Source organism: Protobothrops mucrosquamatus, unplaced genomic scaffold, assembly GCF_001527695.2.
Source record: "Protobothrops mucrosquamatus isolate PMUCROS unplaced genomic scaffold, P.Mucros_1.0 scaffold1196, whole genome shotgun sequence".
In the NCBI taxonomy this organism is placed as follows: domain Eukaryota; kingdom Metazoa; phylum Chordata; class Lepidosauria; order Squamata; family Viperidae; genus Protobothrops; species Protobothrops mucrosquamatus.
The window spans coordinates 1-26,853 of NW_015387408.1; the positions used below are offsets into that span (position 1 = coordinate 1).

Genomic DNA, 26,853 nt, shown 5'->3' on the forward strand with positions numbered 1-26,853 from the left:
CCCTGACGAAGTCGGAAGGAGTCCGACGAAAGCTTGGTGTAGTTTTGTTTTATGTTTTATGTTATTAAACTTTGTATAGTTTAATATACTCCTGGTGTTCACAGTTTGTTTTTGGAAAGATATATATATATATATATATATATATATATATATATATATATATATATATAGAGAGAGAGAGAGAGAGAGAGAGAGAGAGAGAGAGAGAGAGAGAGAGAGAGAGAGGAGACAGACATAAGCTTTGCACATGGTGGCATCATAAATGCTGGAGGGATCTCTGGCCACGAGGCCTCTCTGCTCCTGAGCACCAGACAGCCTCACCTGCTGGGTAGAATGCTCTTCCAAGTACCGAGCTTTGCTCTTTTTGCTTGGGAAGCCATACAGGCAATAAAAACACTGCTCCAGGGCCGTCTCTAGCTCCTCTTTATAAGGGTGGGTGTCTTCAGAGGTGGAGGCTAAAAGCTCTTTTTGCAGAACCCGCACCTAGAACAGAAACAAATGTTTAAGTTAAGAAATACACAGCTAAGGGCAAGCAAAGACCTGGGCGTTCAGGAAAGTGGACTTTAACAAATATGCAGCACACATACCCACAGCGAGGGGCGCAAATGGGAAGCAAAGGCCAAGGTGGGAAAAGGAGAACAATTTTAACAAGGAAGAAATGGCAGCCAGCAGAAGCTCTGGGGAAAAAACAGAAGAGGGAATGGGAACCGTGCAGGGGTGTCTGACTCTCTACAGAAGGAGGCTCTCCCTGCCCTGAAGGGGCTGTGCTGCGCCCCCTTCTTAAGAGGATGGGATCTTGCTAGACTCCAACCTCTGCTTTTGGGAGAGAGTGGTGGAGAGAGTGGTTAGACTGCAGCTCCTAAAGGCCCCAGAGGAAGTGGATCATCCAGACCTACTTCAGTTGGGTTTCAAGCTATGGTTCAGTATAGAGATGGCACTGGTTGTGCTTGTTGATGAACAGTGGCAGAGCTGGCATGGCAGCAGTGCGTCCATCTTGTGGACCTTCACTTCTCAGTGGCTTTCAGTACCACTGAGCAGAGATATTAGCTGGCTTCAGCTGTTGGGAGTAGGTGGCAAGATTTAGGGGTGGTTCCCCTTCTTTCTCTGTGGCCAACTCCAACTGGTATTGACAGGGTGTTGTGTCAGGTGGGAAGAAATGACAGCAGTTAATAAAAACTCAAGTGGCAGATTCACACCATGTGCTATCCACTGTCTGTTGGAAAAGCCAGGTTGTCAGGTCTGCCTCGGTTCAAGTCCTAAGAAAGAAAACCCCCAACTCTAATGATGAGATACTTTTACTAAGAATGAACTGATAGCAATGAAAGCAAGGCAAGATCTGAGTAAAACCATGTGATAGTTACCCACCAAGTCTCCCCCACAGCCCTCCCCCCGTGCAGGCAATCAGCGCCAAGCATAATGCTATCAGAAAGTCTCTTCAGCAGACAACGTGCACCTCTGGAGGCCCAGGATGGTTGGCCTTGATGAAGTCTCGCCATCGCCACTCCGATGATGGGGAGCGATCCTCCCTTCCAATTCTCACGGGAACACCTCACCCCAGCTCACCTCCCCAACTCAAATACCACACAGCCCACACCCCTTTCCATGGCAGCCGAGGGCAAGCAAGCGGCAAACGGCAAGCAGGAAACCCAGCTGACACCGGTCCTCTTAAAGGGCAGCAGGATCAGACTCTACGGACCTTGGGAGGAGCCCTATTCCAGAGGGCAGGCATGGTGACGGAGAAGGCCCATCTTCTGGGTCCTGTAAATAACACTGTTTGATAGATGGGATCCAAGTATGCCAATCACCTTGGATCTTATGGGCAAAGACATAAGTTGGAAAAAGGAGGTTCCATAAGTATCTGAATCCTGAGCTACTTAAGATAATGACCATGACAAATGTGCAAAATCTTTTTGTGAGTCCAGGGTAACGTCCATCTGGGGAAGGGCAGCCGTCCTACTGCCCAGTGGTTCCCTTTCTGATCTGATCTCAGAGTTGGTGAGGGAACTCCTCAGGGAAAGACAGGCAATTCATGGTCTACACGGGCTTCCCCTAATCAATCTCTGGCCCAACAGATGCAGGAAAACACATACTGGACCTCATTGTTGCCTCTGAGCAACAGTGATCTGGATACAGAGGAGTCACATGTAGATGTTGGTTGTGGTTACATCACTACCTAATCCAGTTGCCACTGACTGTGACCCAAGACCTCCACAGGGCTGTCAGGCCTCTTAGAAGGGTCCGTCCAGGCTTCAGAGGGTCTCTGGAAGCTGGGGCACTGCAGCAGGTGGGTAGCCAGACCCACTGACTGGTTGCCAGGTGACAGCAGGAGCAGCTCTTATACTCCTGACGTATCTCTTGGTTTACTGAGAAGCCCAGGGCTGAGGTCACAGGAATGGCCTTGACAGGGAGGAGTCAGGTAAGCAGGGCTTGAGCCTAGGCCAAGAGATGCTGTAAGGACCTGCCCCAACAGGCCTCTCAGGAAAGCATGACTCTTGACACCATGAGGATAATCAGTAGAACTTTTACTGAAAAGACAGTGGCTGTAGTAGAGTCAGGCCAACTCTAACTTTCCCACGCAAAGCACCAAGCTATTCTCCCCCTTCAAAACCCAACCCCCCAACCAGTCCACAGGCAGCCAATACAGTGCCGCCAGGTTGTTTTGAGAGCGCTGAGGTATGGAAGAGATAATGGGTCATTCTCATGGTGCAGCAACCTTGAAGTCTGAGGATCTCCCTCCCTAATTCCCATGCCCTAATTCCCATGCCATGGTTAGAGCAAAAGCGAAAGCATGCAAAGAATGCTCGCCTGGAGCCTCCCCCCCCCTCCAGCAGAATGGCAGGGCCCCCAAAAGGGGGACCTGACAGATGCACTTGAGAAAAGCCTCCTTCCCAAGAAGATAAAACCGGAGTGGAGGGGGGGGGGAGAAAGGAAATTCAGACTTGCAAGATTCTATTACTAGACCTGCTCCAATAAAATACAAGTCCTGACCTGTATGGCATTGGTTTTTTACCCTGGTCTAGAGCTGATACTCCAGGACACAGAGCCCTCATGGAGAAATTCTGAAACTGATTCTGACCAAACCCAGTTATGAACTCAGGTTAAATATGGCAATAAGAGAGCTGAAGCCAGACCGATTCCCAGGCAGATCTCCCACAGCTGCCATGCCCTTTCTGCTTGGCATCTAAGCTGCTCAGATGGGGGTGATCTAAGGCTGTGACCGGGTACTGCCAGGTCACATTATCTGAGATTCCTTTTGGCTTGCAGGGTCCAGCCAAGTGGGTGGCATTCTCAAACACTGGAGCCATCACTATTTAGCCAATTATACAAGAGGTAACCTGTTGGATCTTACTAGACGGGCAAAGATAAAGACAGCAGAGCAGCAAATTGTTCCTCAGGGATAGCCTGAAGCTGAATAAACCTTGTAGATTATGAATTGTATCATCTTTCTCTATAAGCAGATCCAGCAGTAAATAGATTAACAGACTTTTATTCTACTATATTTCTTATCAAGTACTTAATCACTTTCTTCGTAATATTTCATGCTTTCAAGCTTTCTTTATAAATTTGAGATTTACTTGCTTAGGTTTTACAATCTGTAGTTTATCATAGGTCCTATAAAGTAACTTCTGTTTATTTTTCCTTCTCCAATCACTAACCTAGTTTTATACAACAATAATACATAAACTAAAGAAATATTTTTGATTTATATCAAAAGTATGCATTCTTGACATAACTTTGCTTTGGTGTGAGAAAGCAAAATTTAGATATTTGGACTGACAAAAGTAGACCTCATTAACCTGTCATATTTTCTTTTTCTGACTTAATTACTGAACTCAATATGCTGCTATTATACGCTCCCACAGAGAGGGCCTCCTCAGGGTGCCGTCAACCAGACAGTGTCGGCTGGCGACCCCCAGGGGGAGAGCCTTCTCTGTCGGAGCACCCACCCTCTGGAACGAGCTGCCCCCAGAGATCCGGGTGATTCCGGATCTCCCCTCCTTTCGCCGCGCCCTCAAGACTTGGTTATTTCAGCGGGCAGGACTGGCCTAGGGGTATTTTAAATTGGTTTTAACAAAATTTTTAAGTAGAAGCGGCCTAGTTAAATATCTATTTTTAATCACTTTTAAATTTTGTATTGTATTGTATTATTGTTTTTAAACTGGCTGTAAGCCGCCCTGAGTCCTCCGGGAGAAGGGCGGGGTATAAATTTAATAAAACTAAACTAAAACTAAACTAAACTACTTGGGACTCCCATAATTATTTTTAAATATGGTTTTACAGATAATTTAACAGGACCATTACAATACTTGTTTTGATTGTTCTAAAAATATCAATTTAATTAACTTTATGAAGTAATATTTCAAATGCTTTTTTTAATGTTGTATTATATATAACCATTAAGGAAACTATGAAACTTAATTATTACTCTTAACAACAACATAATATTCTCTTCTGAATTTACGAAGGATTATGAAAATTCATGAAAAGGAATTTTAATGTTTCTTCTTTGTTAAAAACGAGTAACAAGAGGCAGAATACAGACAGTGAATTGACAAGAATGGGGAAAATCTAACAACAAATTCTTTTGTTGCTTTTCCATAAATTATGGACTTATTCATGGGGGATATGAGTAAGTTTCAACAAAAATGTGATCAAAACTGAAAAATAAAATAAAATACTATTACTGGGCTAATTAAAAGAAACTAGACTTAGAAGCTAAACTGGATTCCCTTAAGGTTGATCTCAGTGATAAATATGACAAACTAGAGATTAAAGCAGAATAGCGTAACAACTATATCAAAGAAATGCAAACAAGATACCAAGAATAATCCTCTGAGCAGAGAAATGAAATATTTTCTTGAATTAAGTAAAGAGGAATCAATAGAAATTCAAATCATTTACAGAAGAAACTGCACATATAAGAAACTTACATGTGATATTGCATTTATATATTTTAAAACCTTGTAACTACTGGTAAGGAAGTAAAGGCAAGAAAATAAAATTTCAGAAATTAAGCGGACAAATCAAGAGCCTAAAGTGCAGTTGGCGCAAACGTCTCCACTTTTCTTACTGTCTTTCCCCCCGTGAAACCCTTAGACTAGGACAGGGGTCGGCAACCTGAAACACTGAAAGAGCCAGACAGAACAGGGGGCTTGATTAAAGAGTGGAGACTAAGGCGAGACATGCACCGGCCCTGTCCCCGTCCAGCACCGTCCTGGCTTCTCCTCCCCTCGGAAAAGACTGCTCTCCCCCCCCCCGCCCCGCCCTCTCCCTCTCTGGGACTTTCTTCTTTCCGCCTTTTGGGCGAAGGTTCCCAGGGAGCGGAGGCGGAGAAAGAGCTGCTGCTGCGGTGAATCTTCCAAAGCGGCAGCAGACGGCCGCTTGGGCTCGCCTATCTCAGCCTGCTGCGGGAGGCTGGAGTTGAGGCTTCTGGCTCGCTCTGGGAGGGGTGCTCGGAAAAGAGAGGATGGGAAGCGGAAAGTGGGAGAAAGGACGTCTTCCAGCTCTCTGGGGTTCTTTCGCTGGGAGGGCGAGGAAGCAGCAGTTCTGCTCCGCAGGAGGTGGAGCAGGCGGCCTCTCCTTCAAGCTTCGCCAAGTGACTCCGGGAACGAAGCGAGGTCCGAGTCCCCAGAATGTCAACTTTGCGAAAGAGGGAGGCGGTGGTGGGATTAAAATAAAACAGGGGGGGAGGTTGAGGAAACCCAGCAGACGCCTACATCAGAGGGCGAGCAAGAAAGGCAAGATCGGGGAGAGGAAGAAAGCTTTCGGGGCTTGCCCAGCAGGCAGCTACTCCCGCTCTCAGAAATCACCGTGGCAGGCAGGGACCGCGAGGAGCAACCAGGATTGGAGGAGCAGAAGTCCGCATGACTGAGATAGGCAGCGGCCCCAACTTTGCTCCAGGGAAACAAGAGCAGAGGGGGCAGCGCTGCCTATCTCAGTCATGCGGACGAACGGCCGTGTAAACAGCACCAGATGGCTCCGCCGCCGCAGATGAGTAGGCTGTTGCTCCCGCAGTCCCGGCGCTATGGAAGATAGCCTGGTCCACGCCTTCGGGGGCCTCAGCCTCCAGCAGCCCTGCTGTGCCCGAGGCAGGCCCCCCGCTCGCCGCTTCAGCAAAAGCCTCTATTTGCTCCGCGGCCTGCCCGGGTCAGGCAAAAGTACTCTGGCCAGGTAAGCGTGTCCCAGCTGTAGCCATTCCCGCTTCCTTTGATAGGTCGTGCGGGGGGGGGGAGATCCGCGGGAGGAAGCCAGAGCGGTTCGAGGGTCGCCAGGAGCATGCTGCATTAGCTGGCACCGCAGGGGGTAGTCCCATGGCAATGCCGACAGTCCGGGCCGTGCGCCACCGGCCTCTCCGGTCCTGAGCCGTGGGAAATATACGGGCCCGAATTGTCCGCTGCAAGGATGCCCCGCCCACAGCAACGCCACCAAACTGCCTTCTATGCTGCTGGTGTCCCGGGCTGGAGCAGTGAAAGCTGGTCCAGCTGGTCGTCGGGGTGCGGAACCGGGCCGCGGACGGCAGGCCTTGCTCACCGGCAACGCTGGAGCCTCCCACGCCGACCCGTAGGTCTTCCGTGCCACTCTGCTTGGACCGCCAGCTTCTGGCTGCGGGGCTGTTTCCCTCTGGAGCTGTCTTTCCCCCCTCCCGTCTGTGTTGAGCCCATGGGGCTTGACAGGCGGACGGTGTCCCTTGAACCAATCAATTCAAACTTTGCAAGGTTTTTTTCGTGAGAAGTTTGAATTGATTGGTTCAATTTTTTTAGTTCCACTTTTTTTTTTGGCACTGCACATGGCTGGGAGCCGTAAGAGATGGCTTAAAGAGCTGCATGCGGCTTCGGAGCCGCGGGTTGCCGACTTCGGAGCCGCGGGTTGCCGGCTTCGGAGCCGCCCTGAGTCCGCAAGGAGAAGGGCGGGATATAAATGCAATTATAAATAAATAAAATAAATAAATGATATTAAAGTGCTGAGAACTTTGGGGCGAGGGATTACGGAATGTTAGAATTACTGATTTTAAGACAAAACACAGATTTTAGGAAGACCAATGTTCATAGGAAATACCTGATGGAAAGAAAACGTTGAAGGAAGATGTTCTTCCTAAATGCTACATTTATTTATGTTTGCTGAATGCTGAGCAAACAATTTATTTTTATAGAAAACCAAGCAATATCATTGAAGGACATATTGGTAATTTGCAAGAACTTGGAAAAAAGAGTTGGAATATTCTATAAATCAATGAAATAGAATCTTAAGAAATATCATTTCCTATGGTCTCAATATGAGATTAATTCAACAGAAGAATTCTCTTTCATTTATATTGGACTTTTCTAAAGATATTCAAAAAAGGTTGGATGTCAAGCTTTAGATGTAAACAGAGGGAGAGATCAGCTTACATTTTTTGAACAATGCAAGATGCAGAATAATTATTACCCTCGTTATATCAAGGGTGGAGATCAAAAGCGACCAATACTGCAAGAAATTGACATTTCTACTCACATAAAATTTAAGCAGAGCTCCATCTGAGTTGCAGCACCAGGATCTCCTTCCAAGGTATTCATGGGCTGTGTTCAGCAGCATAAGGGAAGAAGGCAGCATAGGCGTGTCTTGAATGGGAGACACTGAGAATAAGATGAGAAACAAGTAGAACTCTCATCAATTTTAGAAGGATGGGTGACAAACTTCAGAGAGCAGTTTCTCATTTTACAGACTTAATAGAGTATTTTAGACATCTTTCTGCTCTAACAAAGTCTTCCAAAGCAAGGAACCAGTCACTCAAAGGACTCACTCAGAATAGTCTGCCAAATTGCTTGATCACCTTGCCCTCCTCAGCATGCAGCTGCTGCATTTTGCACTAACAGCACCAATTTGGAGATAATGAGGTGTGAGAAACTTTGACTAGAGCTTCTGTTTCCAAGAAGGGTCATCCTGAAGCTGGATAAATCCATCCCTGGCCATGATGCCTGCTGATTTTGAAGGAGCTGAGAAACCAAGCTGGGGAACTTCTCCTTAAGGCAGACCCTCAGGATCAAGGAGAGGAGTCAGTCAATTACACTGTGGTTACCAGTCAAACAGCCAGTCAATCATGCTAGGGTTAAGCCTCAATATTTGCTATGTTCCATTAGGCCTTGTGGCTTCCAGGTATCAGATAAGGAATTATGAGGTCAGCATGGATTAACCAAAGTTAGAGAATGACTTTACTTCATTTTTGATCAGGTAACTTCCTTAACGGCAATACAGTAGACTCTGGTTCTCAAACTGTATGCTGCAGGCTCCTGTGAATTTACTGGAGTACCTTCGGCATTGTGGCACAATTTGAGAATTGTGGGGTGACAGGCAAAATTACTGAGACACTAAGAGTGCTGAGAACTGAAAAAGTTTGGGAACCTTGGCTGCAGACCTGATGCACCTTGTCACTAGAAAACCATCGGATGAAGTGCCCGATGCCATTCTGACATGCTCAGATCAATACATCCGAGAGTCTTGGGCACTTGTAGATGCCACCTTGCATCCCCTTTTGGGACCCTTTGTCGAGGACAGGCATTGGGCCAGAGGACTACAGAAGGACGGGAAGGAGGAAAAAGGGACCCTGAAGAGAAGAAAAGAAAAGGAATGCCAGGACTCACCTCCTTCCTGTGGATTCTGCAGCTGCTCCTCGTGTTGGTAGCAAAGGGGCTGGGCATTTTCTTCTTCATGCTGAACGATCCGATGAAGAATAATCCAGGGAAGCACCGAGGACACAAATGGCTCTTTGGGTTCCTCCTGGACTGCCATGCTGCAATCGATAATCTAAACGTCAGAGAGAGAAACCCAGCAAATTAGAGCCACAAATTGAGAGTCGGTCCTCTAGTTCAGATGTTCGAGATGCAGCTGCAACAAAAAGAGAGCATTACTAAAGGCACCGGGGCAAACCTGTTATTTGTCAGAGTGCTCACCCCTCCCCACCCCCAGTATGTAGGATCTTATGGGACATACACCTAAGCACTGCGGGAGTTTGAGGCAGGGCCTGCTGGTCAGAAAAAGCTGCAAAACTGGGCTGCAGAGTCAAGAACAGGCAGTCCTCAGTTAACGAGTGCCCTGTCCAGTGACCATTCAAAGGGACAGAGGCACTGAAAAAGTAACTTTAGGACCGGTCATCAAACTTATAACAGTGACAGTATCTCCATGGTCACATGATTACAATTTGGGCACTGGTATAGGTGGTACCTGGCTCAAGAGTAGTAACTGTGAGAGGGATCTTGGAGTCCTAGTGGAGAATCATTTAAATATGAGCCAGCCGTGTGCTGCAGCTGCCAAAAAAGCCAACACAGTGCTGGGCTGCATTAACAGAGGGAGAGAATCAAGATCACGTGAAGTGTTAGTACTGCTTTACAAGGCCTTGGTAAGGCCACACTTGGAATCCGGCATCCAGTTTTGCTCACCACGATGTAAAAAAGATGTTGAGACTCTGGAAAGAGTGCAGAGAAGAGCAACAAAGGCGATAAGGGTGCTGGAAGCTAAAACTTAAGAAGAATGGTTGCAAGGACAGGCTATGTCCAGTCTAATGAAAAGAAAGACTAGGGGTGACAGGAGAGCAGTGTTCCAGTATCTCAGGGGCTGCCACAAAGAAGGGGGAGGTGTCAACCTATTCTCCAAAGCACCTGAAGGGAGAACAAGAAACGATGAATGGAAACTAATCAATACAGCAGCCTGCATGGTTTTGTGCCGACCTCGGTGTGCACATGTATCACCTCTCCTGTGGGAGCTGCATTGGTTGCCAAATTGCTTCTGGTGCAATTCAAGGTGCTGGTTGTCACCTTTAAAGCCCCTCATGGCTTGGGGCTAGGTTACCCGAGGGACCGTCTCTTGCCAGTCACATCTACCTGACCCACTAGAGCGAGGAGATAAGAATGTTGCAGGTCCTGTCCCCTAAGGAGATACATCTGGAGCAACCCAGAAGAAGGGCCTTCTAGGTGGTGGCTCCCTCCCTCTGGAACTTCATGCCCCCAGAGATTAGACTGGCCCCCACTCTAACACTCTTTTGGAAGGCAATGAAGACATGGTTCTGCCAGCAGGCGTGGGGAACCCAGAGCAGGATGGAGCCCATTAAATGGCTAGTATGAATGTGTGTTGTCGCCAGGGTGGGGGTGGTGGGGGTTAGTATTTTATTATTTTACTATTATTTTTACTTCTTTTATATGGTGTTTTAATATCCATATAAGCTGCCTTGAGTCTCCATGTGTGAGTAGGCGACAATATAAATTTTCCAAATAAATAAATAAACAATTAGAACAATTAATCAGTGGAACGATTTGCCTCCAGAAATTGTGGGTATTCCAACATGGAGGTTTTAAAGAAGAGACTGGACAGCCATTTGTCTGAAATGGTATAGGGTTTCCTGCCTGGACAGGGGGTTGGACTAGAAGACCTTCAAGCTCCCTTCCAACTCTCTAATTCTGTTATTCACACCCAGTGCACATTCACAAGCATTGCAGTATCCCATGGTCATGAAATCGACATTTGTGAATTTCACAGCCGGCCTCTGACGAAGTCTATGGAGAAGCTGGCAGTAAAATCGCAACTCGTGGTCACATGGTGTCTCCTTAACTATTACAGGTGATTCATTTAACAGTCACAGCAGAACTGACACTGTAAGTCCAGTGCTGTGACATGTATTGCTCAAGAATTGTGACAGAGTTGTCGGACCAATTGTGGTCATTAAGTGAGGACTACCTGTAAGAAGATGATTGCTGAGTTGCCAGCCAACCAGACGAACATTTACAGGCCTCTAGTGGGAGTCTTGTCCCTTTTCACGGAGATGTGTCCCTTTTTGCTGTGGTTTTCCCTGCAATCAATATCTGGGGCCCCAATATGAAATGTTACAAAATTTTATTACAATATGTAAGATATATCTCTATAAGACCTGTGGTCCTGTGAACATAAGGGTGTTTTTTTCTTTTCCCTCTCTGAACTACACAGCTGGCTGCTGCTCCAAATGGAGCTCTTGGGGTGAAAGCTGCAGCAGCAGCTGCAGGATCAAGGGCAGACCCCCCCCCCTTACCTGGATGAGGTTGTGACTTAATCGGGTGAGACTCAGCAGGGGAGAAGCTTCACTCAGGCTGCTGCTGTCTGTGGAGAGGGAGTGACTGATACCCTGGAGCAGCTGGGTCACAGTGGCCACCCACTCCTCCTTGGCCGAGGCGGCTGTCATATTGATCATCTGCTGGAAAGCTTCGTTCAAGGCCACTTCGGAGCATTCCAAGCACTGCTGGTAGTCCTTCAGCCGAAGGAGGGAATCCTAGGGAATATCAGGAAGGGGGTAGAAGACAAAACCCCCCACAGGGAACAGAAGGAAGTGTTGCATGAGACAGAAAAGCTGCTTCCTTCACGCAGGAGAGCAAGGCCAGAAAGGCATTTGCGCTCCTGCAGGTTATACATAACCCTATCACACCCTTCTTTTGGGGGGTTCACAGTGTTGTGCAAAGCATACACACACATAAAAGAACAAGAAATATTGTCAGGGAAAGAGGTAGAAAAAGAAATACAGGCATATCTCAATCCTGCTCCTTAAGTGTCCCCACCCTCAAGGTTGCTCCTGATGTCTCCACTTTCTCTTCCAGATAACCAAGTGGGCAGAAGTCCCCTCTTATACACAGCCAGTTTTAAGACAAACGTCTGTTCCTTGCAACTGACAACACCAATGCTACCAATACAATGTCTAAACACTGAGGCATCCCTCCTCCCATCTTCACCATCATTCGTTCAGGTACACAATGGACATTCGTTTCTTTTCTATCAGCAGGTACAGACGACTGACTGGAATCCCCTTTCAAGCAGTCATCCATTTCAGCCATTCTCCATTTCCAGGTGGGCCAAAATCTTTCTTGTTCCACTGCCAGCCAACCATTTATGTCATATAAAAGGGAAATTCCCTCCAGACAATTTGTTCAGAACGTTGCACAATTTCTCCTTAAATTCACCTCCAATTTGCCATTATTACTTTTCATCTAAACATAATATGAATTATCACCAACGTATGCGTTCTCATTTTCACATGCACCCACAAGAACCTAAGGCACGCAATCCTGGACTTTCTAAAATCTTTTAGCATAAAAAAAAACATTTACAGATTATACAAATTGCATGTTAAAAGAAAAAAGAAAACCACCCTTATTCTCACAGGAAACACCAAAGAAAGTCACACGTCAGCTTTGCACTAGTTCCAAATTAAATGAAATCTAGTCCTTTACAACTTTATGTTAAAAGAAATCTGAATTTCAAATAAGGCAAAAGTGTCTGGATAAAATTGCAGTCCATAAACAGATTATTTCAGATTAAATTAAAGCTAGGATTGTATCAAAATTTAAATTTAACGAAAGTATTGCACTCTCCAGACTTAATCTGCCAATTCTCTAAAGAAGGAACTGAATGTAATTGCCAGAAGCAGGTGTAGAATGTCCCAGCAGGGGTCATCATGGGTAAGGCCCACTTGGTGTACTTTAGGAATATAAGGCTTGGTGCTTCTTAACAGAAAAACCCTTGGCAAGAATGAAAACTCAGTATTTAAAATTTATTTCATCCTATGGTGAATCATTTTCCAGAATTGCTGAGCTTTTTGAGACTCACCAAATATAAAGAAAGATCCAACTTGATTATTACATTTCCAGCAGGATTTTTTAAAATATGGACTATCCATTTGAAAGTTGTAACTGGAATAATATACTAATAGTAACAAAAAATATTATGCTAGATTTCTGTAAGTGCAATATTCACAGTAAACTGATATTTTTCTTCCAAGAATATATGTTGAATGGATAAAATTTGGCATCTGTTTCATCAGGCAAGGTTTCACTTCTTCGGTTTCTGAATCTTATTTCAATAGTAACTTATATATAAATCCCCAAAGATGCTCTGAATCTTGTGTCATAAGCCTTTGAAATTTGGTCAAAAATTTTATGCCACCTCATTTTTGTATTTGCATACTGATTTGAAGATGCTGAAAGAAACTTCTGGCAGTTTCTGACCATTCCATGGAGAGTGAATGATCTTTCTTCGATTCCTATTGGAATCATTTGAAATGAAACAATTATCCATGATAACATATTCCTTCTTAATACAGATATTCTTCCTTACCACAAAAAAATATTTTTTCCGTCTTATGAATTTTTTTCCAGATATATAATTAGTTTTGAATAAATCTTCACTGTTTATACAAAAGGCTTAATATTTTATTAAACCCTGTTATTTGTTGCATTTTCTCCAGATGGATTCTTTAAACATCTATCTTATTTTGGTTAACCCTGAGTACCAACTATTGAACATTGTATATATTCTTTACTAATTCTAAAGAATCCTTTGGATTAATGATTGTAAGAAATACACAGTATACAGTGAGGAAAAAAATTATTTGATCCCCTGCTGATTTTGTACGTTTGCCCACTGACAAAGAAATGATCAGTCTATAATTTTAATGGTAGGTTTATTTTAACAGTGAGAGACAGAACAACAACAAAAAATCCTGAAAAATGCATTTCAAAAAAGTTATATATTGGCTTTCATTTTAATGAGTGGAATAAGTATTTGATCCCCTATCAATCAGCAAGATTTCTGGCTCCCAGATGTCTTTTATACAGGTAATGAGTTGAGATTAGGAGCACTCTCTTAAAAGAAATGCTCCTAATCTCAGTTTGTTACCTGTATAAAAGACACCTGTCCACAGAAGCAATCAATCAATCAGATTCCAAGCTCTTCACCATGGCCAAGACCAAAGAGCAGTCCAAGGATGTCAGGGACAAGATTGTAGACCTACACAAGGAATAGGCTACAAGACTATCGCCAAGCAGCTTGGTGAGAAGGTGACAACAGTTGGTGTGATTGTTCGCAAATGGAAGAAACACAAAATGTCAATCTTCCTCGGTCTGGGGTTCTGTGCAAGATCTCACCTCGTAGAGTTTCAATGATCATGAGTACGATGAGGAATCAGCCCAGAACTACACAGGAGGATATTGTCAATGATCTCAAGGCAGCTGGGACCATAGTCACCAAGAAAACAATTGGTAACACACTATGCCATGAAGGACTGAAATCCTGCAGCGCCCGCAAAGTCCCCCTGCTCAAGAAAGCACATGCACAGGCCCGTCTGAAGTTTGCCAATGGACACCTGAATGATTCAGAGGAGAACTGGGTGAAAGTGTTGTGGTCAGACCAAAATCGAGTTCTTTGGCATCAACTCAACTTGCCATGTTTGGAGGAGGAGGAATGCTGCCTATGACCCCAAGAACACCATCCCCACCGTCAAATATGGAGGTGAAAACATCATGCTTTGGGGTGTTTTTTTGCTAAGGGGACAGGACAACTTCACCACATCAAAGGGACGATGGACGGGGCCATGTACTTCAAATCGTGGGTGAGAACCTCCTTCCAGGGCATTGCAAATGGGTCATGGATGGGTATTCCAGCATGACAATGAGCCAAAACACACAGCCAAGGCAACAAAGGAGTGGCTCAAAAAGAAGCACATTAAGGTCCTGGTGTGGCCCAGCCAGTCTCCAGATCTTAATCCCATAGAAAATCTGTGGAGGGAGCTGAAGGTTCGAGCTGCCAAACATCAGCCTCGAAACCTTAATGCAAAGAGGAGTGGGGCAAAATCCCTCCTGAGATGTGTTCAAACCTGGTGGCCAACTACAAGAAACGTCTGACCTCTGCGATTGCCACCAAGGGTTTTGCCACCAAGTACTAAGTCATGTTTTGCGAAGGGGTCAAATACTTATTTCGCTCATTAAAATGCAAATAAATTTATAACTTTTTTGAAATGCGTTTTCTGGATTTCTTTGTTGTTATTCTGTCTCTCACTGTTAAAATAAATCTACCATTAAAATTACAGACTGATCATTTCTTTGTCAGTGGGCAAATGTACAAAATCAGCAGGGGATCAAATAATTTTTCCCCTCACTGTACAATTTTAATTTATGGGCCTTTTCCAGCTTGATTATTCTAGCTGTATCTTCTCTGCCAATTATTATAATCTGATACCCTGGCAGACATTAAATTCACTACACTCTACAAAAGGAGTGAAACAGCATTAATGCTGTGAGGCCACGTTTATCTTTCTTCAGCAATTCTTCCTCATGTCTGAAAACACTGCATTCATTTTTATGCTAATTTACACCAATTAACCTGAAAGAAAAAAAAATCAAGCTCACCTGTAGCAAGAGAAGTTGAGCTGGCCTCTCTGGAATGGAGATGGCAAAGTCCAAGTGCTCCGTCCTGCTGTCCCCACTGAGGCACAAGGTGGGGCGGAGCAGCTGAACCACGGCCCTATAGTCCCCAGCCTCATACAAGCGCTGAAGCTCCTCCAAAGACTGGCATCTCTCCAGGGACTTCAGATTCTTATCAATCTGCAAAAATTAAACACTGGCTGGGCCACACTCCAATCTGATGTCTAACTGGGGTTAAAAACAACCCCTTACCCCAATGACCAAACAAGACAATGGCTGGCGTCCCACAGCAGGCTGGCTCACAATCAGTCTTTTAGTGGTGTTTATTCTACTACGGAAAGTCAACCACGACATACAGAGAACTCCTGCTCCCTCTTTGCCTTTCATCCGAGGAACTCCAGAGAATGCACAGTGGAAAGATGACCAACAGCTGAGGTGGAAAGATATTCTAAGAGCAGCATTTTATTTCATTTTTTAAAAACCAGTCATTATTTCTTAAAACTAGAAGCATAAATATAGAGTATTTGAATCAAGCATCTCCTCCAACACAGAGATGATGCTTTTAATATCGGATAAAGTCAGGACCCATCAAGCCGCAAAATGCCGACTCAAATGCAAGTGCAGAGGTTTCAGAGGAGACCCTTATGGCAAGGTAAGTCTTGATACCTCCAGAGTTCAAAAAACCTGGTGTGAAACCAGCCGCAAAGGGGAGGTGATAAGCGTGGCTCAGAGCAAACAAGATGACCAAAAAACTTCACCAGATGACGTTACCTCTTCCAAAGAAACCACAGAGTCAACATGGAGGTTGGGCAATCTGATCACCACCCTCTTGTCGCTGTCAGGCGCGGCTTCCACGGCAGCAAAATGTTGAAGCATCTCTGTGCAGACGTCATAGTTTTCCAGGGCCTGCTCCATTTCACCCTGCAGGAGCAACGTGGCTTTCAACTCCCTCTTCATCCAGTTCCATCATCAACCCCACAGGCCAAGTGGGGCATTCATCAAGCACGTACCTCAAGGGCCACGTCCTGGTTCCATCTTAAGGGATGTTTACATAACACACGTTTGCTCTGATCAGGAGCAAATGCCAGGAGGACCCCCTTTCTAAACTTGTCTTGCAAGGAATATAAATTGAGCATTAAGACCCTTTGGCTGCAGCAAAATACAAACCTGCAGAGCCAGAAACCGAGCTTTCAGCCAATACACTCGGACGGCAAACTGCAGCCAACTCTCCTCAAAGAGGTCCCGCTGGGAAGAAGCGAATGAGAGCTGCAGCAGATCCCCCAAGAAGTGGGTGCCTGGAAAGTCTGGGCCAAATTTGCCACTCGCCGAACTGGCTGAGGGACCATTCCTGGGAGATACTGGAAGAAGCATTTTCCTTGTTTAGCACCGTGAAATGGGAGCCTGAAGCAGGGAACGCAAAGGAAGCCCACTTCTGCAGGCAGAGATTCCTTACACTGGTCTGGATGGCCAATGGCAGCAGCTCCCTTCTCTGCTCCCACTCTTGTGATCCTGGGAACTCATTTAGGCGAGGCATGCAAAGTGTTGCCGCGCTCTCCTCCAAAGCCAGCCTAGAGATCCAGCCGGCTGGTAAGCAAAGATACCCTGCCCCTAAAAGCGTCTGCTGAATTTCCAGCCCTCACTTACCTGTGGAGCTCTTCCCTTTGGCCAGCAACCACTGATCCAGCTGCAGTTCCATGCAGGACAGGCTCATCAGCATCATATCCTGCAATATTGGCAAAGCATGACAGAAAGAAAGGGGTGCTGGACAATCTATTCTTTTCTCTATATGCATCCAGCAGTTAAAACCACCTCCTGCTATCTGCCATGCCTGCCAAGACGTGGCCTTTCCAGTAACAGAAAGGCCCTTCATTGCTTAGAAGGCAGAAGGGGGTCGGCTGCTGCTCACTGAAAAGGAACAGAGCATCCGGCGGGGCTTCTAAGCCAGTTTTTCAGTCCAGTTTAGCCTGGCTGTCTGCAGAGGCTACTAAAACCTATTTGTTAAGCAAGGCATGTGATTCTCTGAGCTCCTGAGTTGGTGAGGCTAATTCCCATGTTCTCCCTGGCAGAGACCACACCATCCAATGCAGCTGTATTTAGAACAAAACATTTTGGACACAGTCCTATGACTGTGACTGGCTTCTCCAATAAAGCTGGATGTGAAACTGACCACAGAAGTGTCCTTCTCAAAGGAAATGAATGGAATTCAGAGCCCAGTTTCTTTCTGGTGGCTGAAAGCCAGAAGAGGCAGAGCTTCCTTGGCTGTAGAAACTCATAAAACCACCTGACTTTTCTGATCTCACCTACTTCTACACAACGCTGTGTAGACTGGCTTAAATGGAGCAGACACTGTGCTGCACGGTGCCCATGGAGCCCCCCTTCCCTCTTCCTTTGCTCTGGGAGCTGACAGGCAAAAGGGAGCTTGTTGCAGAGCCTGTTATATCCTGGGTTACCCATTTGCAGGTAGAAATGCTCAAAGAGCAGTGTGTGTGTGTGATCATTCGAAGTTGATCCCTACCCTGATGTGTTGATTGCGGCAGTCCCTTAATAGTGGGTTGGGTAGGCTGCTGCTGTGCTTTCTCCAATTGTTGTAGATATTCAGGACAAGCTCAGGCAAGCCTGGTGGCCACTTGACCAGGAACCTCTGGCTGATGACTTTCAGGTATCTCATCATCAGTTCCAGGATGCCTCCGTTGTTCAAATTAGCCAAGAGGAATTTATGAACATCCTGCTTCTCTGGAAGAAAAATCGCCACCTCGTGGGTATGAGTCCATCACAAGTTGATTTTCAGGGAATGAATGAATCAACAGATGAAGCTAATGTTTAAGAAAACCAAATAAGAGATAATTCTTTACAGGGATCCCATCTACAGAAAAAGATGAGCCAGAAAAAAAATCCTACCAGATTCTATGCAGACTGTCAGCTCGAGGGATATCCTATGGGAGCCCAGGGGCTGGGAATTCTCTTCCTTTGCTGTGCTTTGGATCTCATAGTGGTTGAATGGGCCTTCTTCTGGATCCAGCTTCCTCAGGCTGAAAGCACACCAGAAAAGCACTGAAGAAGCAAACTGGAAGACCTGAAGGCAGGGCCAAGGTAGCCAGGTAGTCTGATCCCCGGCTGCATGGCTCTGCCCTCCCCTCAGAAGCCCTCTCAAAATGAAACACCCTTCCACCCCTGGCTTTTCCCCCAGAACCAGCACACATTTAGGAATGGGAACGCGCACCGAGAAGGAAGGAATTTTACTAGCAGCTCCTGGAAATCGACTTTTTCTTCTTTTTTGCACTTGGTATTCCTGACTCGAGCTGATCTCCTCTTCGCTGTTTCACCACTCTCTTCCGTGATCTTCTTCCGTTTTAATCCTTTCTTAGATTTGTCACCCACAGAAGGATCACCTGAGAAGAGCCAAGGAGTTTTAGATTAACAAGCAGCCTCTATCAAGTTATTTTCCCTGACTTTTTTATTGACAAAGTCAATGTTTCTGTGTAGTCAAGTGTGTCTCTTGTTCCCAAACTCAAGGCTGATCTGAGAAAGTCCTGCAGAGACTTTGTTGCCTCCTCTCCAGCTCCAAAATCTCAAGCAGAGGCTGCGGCAGCACCCGGAGCCACAAAGGTCAAGCTCAAGACAGGAATCCAAACAAAACAACCATGTGCATGAAAGCCAACACTAGCTACTTGGATTTTATACACACACACACACACACACACACACACACACTATTCATTTTTGTGTATATAATTCCCCCAAGATTAATGTCCAACAATCAGCTTGTCTGTGACAGTCTGGTTTATTTGCAAGCTCTTTCTGCTACTACAACTTATATAAACTTGTTATGAATTGTTGGGGGCACATTGGGTTTTGTATTTGGGGTTTTACTTCTGTAAGCCGTCCGGAGTCCCTATGATTGAGTTGGCAGCCATATAAATTTTCTAAGAAATAATAAAAGAAAAAGAAAAGAAAAGAAAAGGACTACCCTAATTGCATCCAGGTGATTGTCAAGACTAAGTGGCCAACTTTTTTCTTCTGCAGCTTATTCAGTGAAGGACAGACTATTCAGCAAGAGGAAGGACTTCCCATTCACGTGATGCCTCTTGCAAAGATCTTTCTCACCTGCAGAGTTTACTGATTCCAGTACAGTCAAACTGGGGAAGTTGGGAGTCAGTGGTGTATACGTGAGGAGTGGTTCAGCCAAAGGCACCAGTGGGTTGGAACTGACAGGGCTGGGGTGAAGAACAGTGACGGGGGCTGAATTTGCATGGCTCTCCAGGTGCTGGTTCAGATCTTGGTACTCCAAGAGATCAATTCGCTTGCCCAAGCTTGGACGAGGCAGCTCACAAGTTGTGAGATGCAGGTAAGTGGCCATCAGACTCTCTCCTAGAGTTTTCCACCTGCATGGAAAACAGGAAAACAAAAACATGAAGGCAAATATATGTGTCCCAGGATAATGTTGCAGGATCCAATCTGGGTCGGTCACCACGACAAATCATGAAGCTACTCCAATACTATCAACGCACTTTCTTCACATTCAAAAGTGAAATGTGTGAACAACTAAAAGGGACACCCATGGGATCCCCAATACCAGGAGTCATTGCAGAAGCAGTCCTGCGTGGATTAGAACACTGTGTATTTCAGAACTACACACTTGTCAGAACCCTCAATTATTATTAATCATACATGTTCTCTGGGCTTAAGTTATTTGGGTTCTGCCATTCTCCTATGAGAGGGAGGGGGGAGGCCAGGGGCTTGTAATGTACGTAGGACGGTTCCTCTATTTGCTTTGATGTGTCTTCCATGGGGTATGAAAGGAATGCCTCGGGGCCATCTGCCTTATCTCAGTGCACAGGGAGGAACTGGAGAAGACCTAACAACTTTATTGGCTGCTTTCTCACAACCCGACATCACCTGTGGATACTATTATTTTGCAGGTTTAACCTATTGATTTGCGCAGGAAGCCCTCAGATCCTGCCTAGCTTTCCTGCTTTCTGTATCTGCCAATAAAAGTTCCTTTTGAAATGATGCCAGTTTCAAGAGTTCTACATTCTTGGTAGAGAAACGGAGGAAGGTCCTTACAACACCTAAATTCTGGTGCCAGTACCTGGGTGACACGTTTGTCATCATCAAGACAAATGCACTTAAAAGACTTTCATACCATACTGAACTCCATCTTCCCCAACATACAGTTCACAATAGAGGAAACAGCTAGGCAATTACCATTTTTTGACAACAGACAAGACGACGGAAGGCCTAGAAACCACAGTTTATTGCAAGGCCACCAATATTCCACACATTCTGAATTTCAACAACAACCATCTACTGTCACACAAAAAGAATTGCATCAGAACACTATATGGCAGGGTGAGAACCCACTGTCGCACCCAGCAAGCCAAACAGCTGGAGAGCAAGAATCTACATGAACTATTCAAACAGAATGGGTACCCACAATCATTTGTCACAAGATGTCCGCACAACAAGGTGGGGAGAGGAAGGAAGAAACAAGGTGCAAGACCAAACCACATGGCACACTTTGCCATACATCAAAAACATTTCGGAAGCTGTAGAATGCAGTTTCCGAGATCTGCAAGTGGGCATCATACACCGTCCAGAGACTAACATACGAGGACAAATTATGCATTATAAAGATCGCTTGGACGTGGGAGATACTTCCAATGTAATCTACTGAACCCCCTGCATGGATTGCCCGTGACTATATAGGACAGATGGGGAGGAAGTTAACCACCAGATTGCAAGAACACAAGCGAGCAGTCAGATGAGGAGACGCGAACTCATTGGTAGCCTCACATTGCAATGAACAAGGACACACATTCAATTTTGCAGGTACTAAGATTAAGAATAGAACAGAGCTGGAAGGGACCTTGGAGGTCTTCTAATCCAGCCTCCTGCTCAAGCAGGAGGACCTATACCATCTCAAACAAGTGACTGTCCAGTCTCTTCTTAAAAATTTCCAGTGATGGAACGCCCACAATTTCTGGAGGCAGGCTGTTCCACTGGTTAATTGTCCTCACTGTCAGGAATTTTGTCCTTAATTCTAGGTTGCTTCTCTCTTTGATCAGTTTCCAACCATTGTTTCTTGTCCTTCCCTCTGGTGCTTTGGTGAATAATGTGACCCCCTCTTCTTGGTGGCAACCCCTCAAATACCGGAATACTGCTATCATGTCTCCCCTATTTCTTTTCTTTAGACTAGCCAGACCAAAGTCCTGCAACCATTCTTCATATGTTTGTCTCTAGGCCTTTGATCATCTTAGTTGCTCTTCTCTGAATTTTTCCCAAACTCTCAACATCTTTTTTGTGATATGGTGACCAAAATTGGCTGCAGTATTCCAGGTGTGGTCTTACTAGGGTTTTATAAACTGGTACTACTTCTTTGCGTGATTGTTGGATGAGCAGGCACAAAAACAGCCAGGGAAATGATTGAAGCCTGGGAAACAGGCCCTTTGTCAGTGAACAGGACTGCTGATTTACCACCAGTGTAAGGACCCACCTCAATTTTACATCTTAAGAAGACAGAACTCTTGGAATGTCTCTTCCAACAGGGATCTTTATTAAGACAAGCTGATTGCAGGCATGCTAGACAGGATCTGGGGAATTCTCTCCCACCATTAAATGTTTTTAAGTGTTCCCAAGCAGTTCTTCCGGGCGATTCAATCCATCAGTCCACTCCCTCGGCACGATCACTCATCCTCTTTTCCTCGGATCCCAGGCGTTGTATTTCCCACCCCCTTTTCCTCACTGCCAGCAAAGGGGAGTGAGATGAAAGGCGATGGCCACTTTGTTATGGTTAGTTCTCTCGATGAGAATCCACAAACGATCACTTTGTAGTTTAATGAAGGAAGGGAGAGTCATAAACCCCCCATGCTTACCCTCCTCCCTTTTCGTAGTATGACAGAATCCAGAATAGAGTAAGAATTGGTTTTTCATCAGAGTAGGTAGATAGAAATGAAATATAATTGGATTCTGACAACCAGTCTATGAAGTACTTAGAAAATGAGGGCTGGGCAGCACAAGCAGCCAACCACTTAAAAGTCTACCATCAACACACACCAATCAACATACGTAAAAAGCCACATACAACAGAACTTTAAATACTTTATAAGCTGTGGTGACACAGTAGTTAGAATGCAACACTGCAGGCGACTTCTGCTGACTGCCAGCTGCCTGCAGTCTGGCACTTCAATTCTCACGGGCTCAAGGTTGACTCAGCCTCCCGTCCTTCTGAGGTCAGTAAAATGACCCAGATTGGGGGGGGGGGGCAACAGACTGGCTCTGTAAACCACTTAGAGAGGGCTGAAAGGCACTGTGAAGCGGTATATAGGTCTAAGTGCTATTGCTGTTGCTACCAACACAGAACAGCCCACACTCTGATAGACAGAAGTTCCCCGAGGATGGGGGATCCAGCACGAGTCTGAAAGCCTGGAAGGCAAAACCCCTGGTCTTGGTGACCGACCCAGATGGGATCCTGAAACAGAAACATTCTCAGCTTTTATGCCATGCATGATTCATTGCCCACCTTAGAATGGTCATATGCAATTAATAAAATAAAAGCGGTTTTCTTTTGATTTGTTAATCCAAAATTCTTGGATTATCTCATGATTAATAATTTATTAGTTAAGTCCCCAGGAGGAACTTTTGCTTGATATTTAATGTTTTCGCAGGAACAACATTTTGGCAAAGTCCATTGCTAATTTTATGGTAGCAGTTAAAATCCTGCAGTAGACGAGCACATCTTGCTAAAAAGGGTAAATTCATTGGCTGTCCTATTTGGTAATTTTAGGGTATGTATGCACACATATTAATATATCTACGTGCAAGGGCACATTGCCATACGTATAAGGTACAGGTTTTAATGTGGGTTCTCTTTGTACTTTCTGTATTGAAAAAGTGCTGTGGAGAAAAGAAGGACTAATTATTGAGATTCTAAAGTTCACCTGAACCTTCAAAATATGTTTGGAACAAACTCCCTCTCCTTCTGCTAGGATGACTACGAAACACTAAATTTAAGAACTGATTGGGGAAGTGTTAGGAGGAAATAGCATTCAACCCGGCTTTTTATCAAAACCTTGTATATCTACCGTAATAAGCTGACACTGAGCAGAAACGTACGTGAACAGAGAGATGGGCTGGGCAAGCTTGAGATCTGGCTCAGTCTTCCGTGCCATCAAAGCCTGCCTTTTCCTGCGCAGCTCCAGGGCTTCCTCCAGGATTGTTTGTGTTTCTGATGCACTCACAGGCACATCACACACTGACAGGTCACTGAAAAAGAATCAGATTTCAACATGTTAATTAGTTAGTTTTGCTGCAGTTCGAGCATCAACCAATCCCACTGGTATTAGTTTAGGTGTCTGTATAGAAGAACCAGCTTTAGGCAACAGTTTATAGGTGCATACCAGGATGGTAGTCACAATCACTATCTGACACTGGTACTGAGCAGGGGCCAAAAAAATGGTGACTTGCATCACTGCCAATCTTTTGCCCTTGTGCTGGTGTGGCCCTTCACTGCTGTTACACTTCACAAAAGCTAAACTTTTCTTAAGTTGGGTGATTCTGTTATTCTATAAACAGCTTGAAACAACATTTATCCTGACCTTCTCCACCACTCCTGTGGTCCAGGGAAAGGAGGCAACCAGGAAGAAGGATTTCAAAGAGAGAAACAACTTGGAATTGAGGAGAAACTTCCTGACAGAGAGGACAATCAACCAGTGGAACAGCATGCCCCCAGAAATCGTCTGAGACGGTGTAGGTTCTCCTGCTTGAGCAGGGGGCTGGACTAGAAGACCTCCAAGGTCCTTTCTATTCTATTCTATTCTATTCTATTCTATTCTATTCTATTCTATTCTATTCCACCCTGTTCACATTCATAACTACATGTCTTTGGTGTGAGAACGGAGGTCACAGCACAAGTTGGGAGTTGGAGATTTGCATTCAATTTGCTGCCTACTTAGCCAATTTATTTATTTATTTATTTATTTATTGTTCGAATTTATATCCCGCCCTTCTCCTTGCGGACTCAGGGCGGCTGACAATCAATTAAAAACACCAATAACATCACAAAATTTAAAATTAATTAAAATGAAATATTTAACTTGTCTAATTTAAAATATAATTAAAAACCCCTCTAAAAACCCCTCTTAAAAATTATCCTAGGCCAGTCCCGCTTGTTGGAATAGCCATGTCTTGAGGGCGCGGCGGAAGGAAGGGAGATCAGGGATCACCCTGATCTCTGGGGCAGCTCATTCCAGAGGGTGGGAGCTCCCACAGAGAAGGCCCTCCCCCTTGGGGTCGCCAGCCGGCACTGTCTGGCCGACGGCACCCTGAGGAGACCCACCCTGTGGGAGCGTACTGGCCGATGGGAGGTAATCTGTGGCAGAAGGCGGTCTCGAAGGCGGTCTTTCTTCCATAAATTAGGATTGTGAAAACACAACCCATGTCTACTGCTCTACTCTGCTCTGGCTAATGGAAAGAAAGAAAAAAGTGAACCTTCCACTTCACAAATTCTCCAAGAAGAACAGAATTTATCCTTTCTAGCTGAAATTTGTAGAAGACCCCAGCAAAACCTTGCAGATGTTCAACTTACTGGGCCATGTACGATGCCTGGATTATTTTAATTGTATTATATTAATGGAATCATTATCTTGAAATAAAATACAGCATGAAACAGATTAATGAATTTGATGAGACACATGTGAACGAATTAGAGATATATAATTAAACATAAAGCTACTGGTTTCTGAATCAATAAAAGTTGCTTATTTACCTACCAAATATTTTCCTTAATATCAAATTTCTGAAGTAACCACTAGCCTTTCTTTACCTGTACATGATTTATTTGCAAATTTACACCCTGAATTTATTTGCAAATTTACACTCTGAATTCAGAGAGGATAAATATTGCAATCTTGAGCACAAATTTAAGCGTCTATAGAACAGAACACACCAGACACCAATCTGCAAGGTTATAGAAACCTAAAGAAAGGTTATAAACACCTCCTCAACCCAGCAGCCACGCTGTTTGCCAATCCCATGATGAGAACTTATGAGGACTTCCAGCATAACACCACGTGTGAAAATAAGAAAGTCATTTACCCTTTCAGAAACATCCTTAAGGAGTCCTTTCTGAGGCATGGCTGTTCCTCAAAGATCTTCTCCTTAATAACAAGTCCTTTGCTGTAATAGTTATCTCTTTCCAGTGCTTTGCAAATAAAATATAAGCACGCTGAGGACATCAACAAAGAAAGAGGACATCTGTTAATGCATTCTAGATTCCTTTGTGCTAGCTCTTTACAGAAGTTACAAAATAAGCTTGTTCATATTGTTGAGACCCATACATGGTAACCATCTTGATCCTTGACTTACAACCACAATTGGGATCAGAACTTGCATCACTAAGGAATACTTTTATTGAGTCATGCTCAATTTTACAAGCTTTCCCCCTGTAATTAATAAGTAAACCAGGCTTCCCCCCTTGACTTTGCTTGTTGGAAGCCCCTTGGGAAGGTCACAAATAATCACATGATCCTGGGACATGGCATGGTCGTAAATACATGATGGTTGCCAAGCACCTTAGTTTTGATCATGTGACCGCAGGGACACTGTGACAGTTTTAAGTCACATTTTTCAACACTTGCAAATTTAAACATTTATGATGGTTGTCTTTGTAAGCAGCCTAGATTTCCTTGAGACTGATGGGGCAATAGCAGAAAAAATAAAGAAATAACACAAGCATCTTCTGCATGAGCCTCATCTAACTGTGGAATTAGGATATAAAAAAGTTTAAAAACAAAATACCATCGACATATATTAAGCATGTTTCATAGCTATGTACTAGTCCTAATCAACCCTCCAACTTGCAGTTTCCAAGACTGCTTGACTGCAACACTATAGGAAATTCTAAATTAAGAAAAGCAGAAAGGACCTACTTGTGTAGTCGCTGAGGGTGTAGAGGACGGTGATGAGGTTATCTAAACAAGGCCAATGATCCGGATTACAGGCAAGCCCTTCTTCAAAAGCATGCCGCGCCAGGGGTAGGCGAGTAAGCCGGAGAGCCACGTGGCCAATTTTATACCATAGGTTGACATCCGTGGAGTCAAGCATCACAGCCTGGGAAACATAGCAGATGAGGTTTTTCAGGTAAACTGGACTGTCAGAAGCTGGAAGCTGCCCACTGCTTGCCCCCCAAGGGTCTAGGGCACTGAGCGGATGGCAGCCCAGGATTGCCCAGTTCATGGCAAAGGATTCATTTTGGTTGGGTAATTTCAGCTGTCCTTTTGTAGAGGGACAGAAGCTCAAATAAGTGTTCCAGGCCTCTGTTCAGTGCATTGACCCACTCTAACCTTCCCAGAAGAAAGCTGAAAATTGTTCCTCCATCCTCTCCAGAGGTATAACACCTGTCCCCACCATCAGGAAGCAAAGCAATATTTCAAAGTGCAGAATCGTATCTGTCTGTCTGCCTGTCTTATTTACCTTATTTATTTATTTATTTATTTATTTATTTATTTATTTATTTACTTACTTACTTACTTACTTACTTATTTATTTATTTATTTATTGTGATGTTACATTAGCCAGGGGACTATAGTGTGAGTACAAAATAGTTGTTCGGCTGCCGACAATTGCTGTCCACACTCAGAAAGGTTCAATGGCATTCTGTAGCTTCATC

At 44.7% G+C, this 26,853-nt stretch overlaps 1 protein-coding gene across 1 annotated transcript in view; it reads right to left on the reverse strand.

Annotated features, from left to right (window-relative positions):
* Window positions 1-321: 321 nt before the first annotated feature.
* Window positions 322-26,853, reverse strand: part of CABIN1 (calcineurin binding protein 1) — a gene marked incomplete at its 3' end in the record, with an annotated part of 34,039 nt that continues 7,507 nt past the window's right edge. The window contains exons 5-20 of the mRNA XM_015820870.1: window positions 26,114-26,294; window positions 25,281-25,410; window positions 23,301-23,450; window positions 19,293-19,570; window positions 18,409-18,577; window positions 18,087-18,217; window positions 17,704-17,921; window positions 16,833-16,911; window positions 16,356-16,546; window positions 15,960-16,109; window positions 15,174-15,368; window positions 11,033-11,269; window positions 8,619-8,781; window positions 8,393-8,401; window positions 7,492-7,598; window positions 322-483 (exon numbers count right to left, since the gene is read on the reverse strand). Of these exons, the coding sequence (XP_015676356.1) occupies window positions 322-483; window positions 7,492-7,598; window positions 8,393-8,401; window positions 8,619-8,781; window positions 11,033-11,269; window positions 15,174-15,368; window positions 15,960-16,109; window positions 16,356-16,546; window positions 16,833-16,911; window positions 17,704-17,921; window positions 18,087-18,217; window positions 18,409-18,577; window positions 19,293-19,570; window positions 23,301-23,450; window positions 25,281-25,410; window positions 26,114-26,294 (2,550 nt within the window). The remainder of the gene's footprint in view (window positions 484-7,491; window positions 7,599-8,392; window positions 8,402-8,618; window positions 8,782-11,032; window positions 11,270-15,173; window positions 15,369-15,959; window positions 16,110-16,355; window positions 16,547-16,832; window positions 16,912-17,703; window positions 17,922-18,086; window positions 18,218-18,408; window positions 18,578-19,292; window positions 19,571-23,300; window positions 23,451-25,280; window positions 25,411-26,113; window positions 26,295-26,853) is intronic.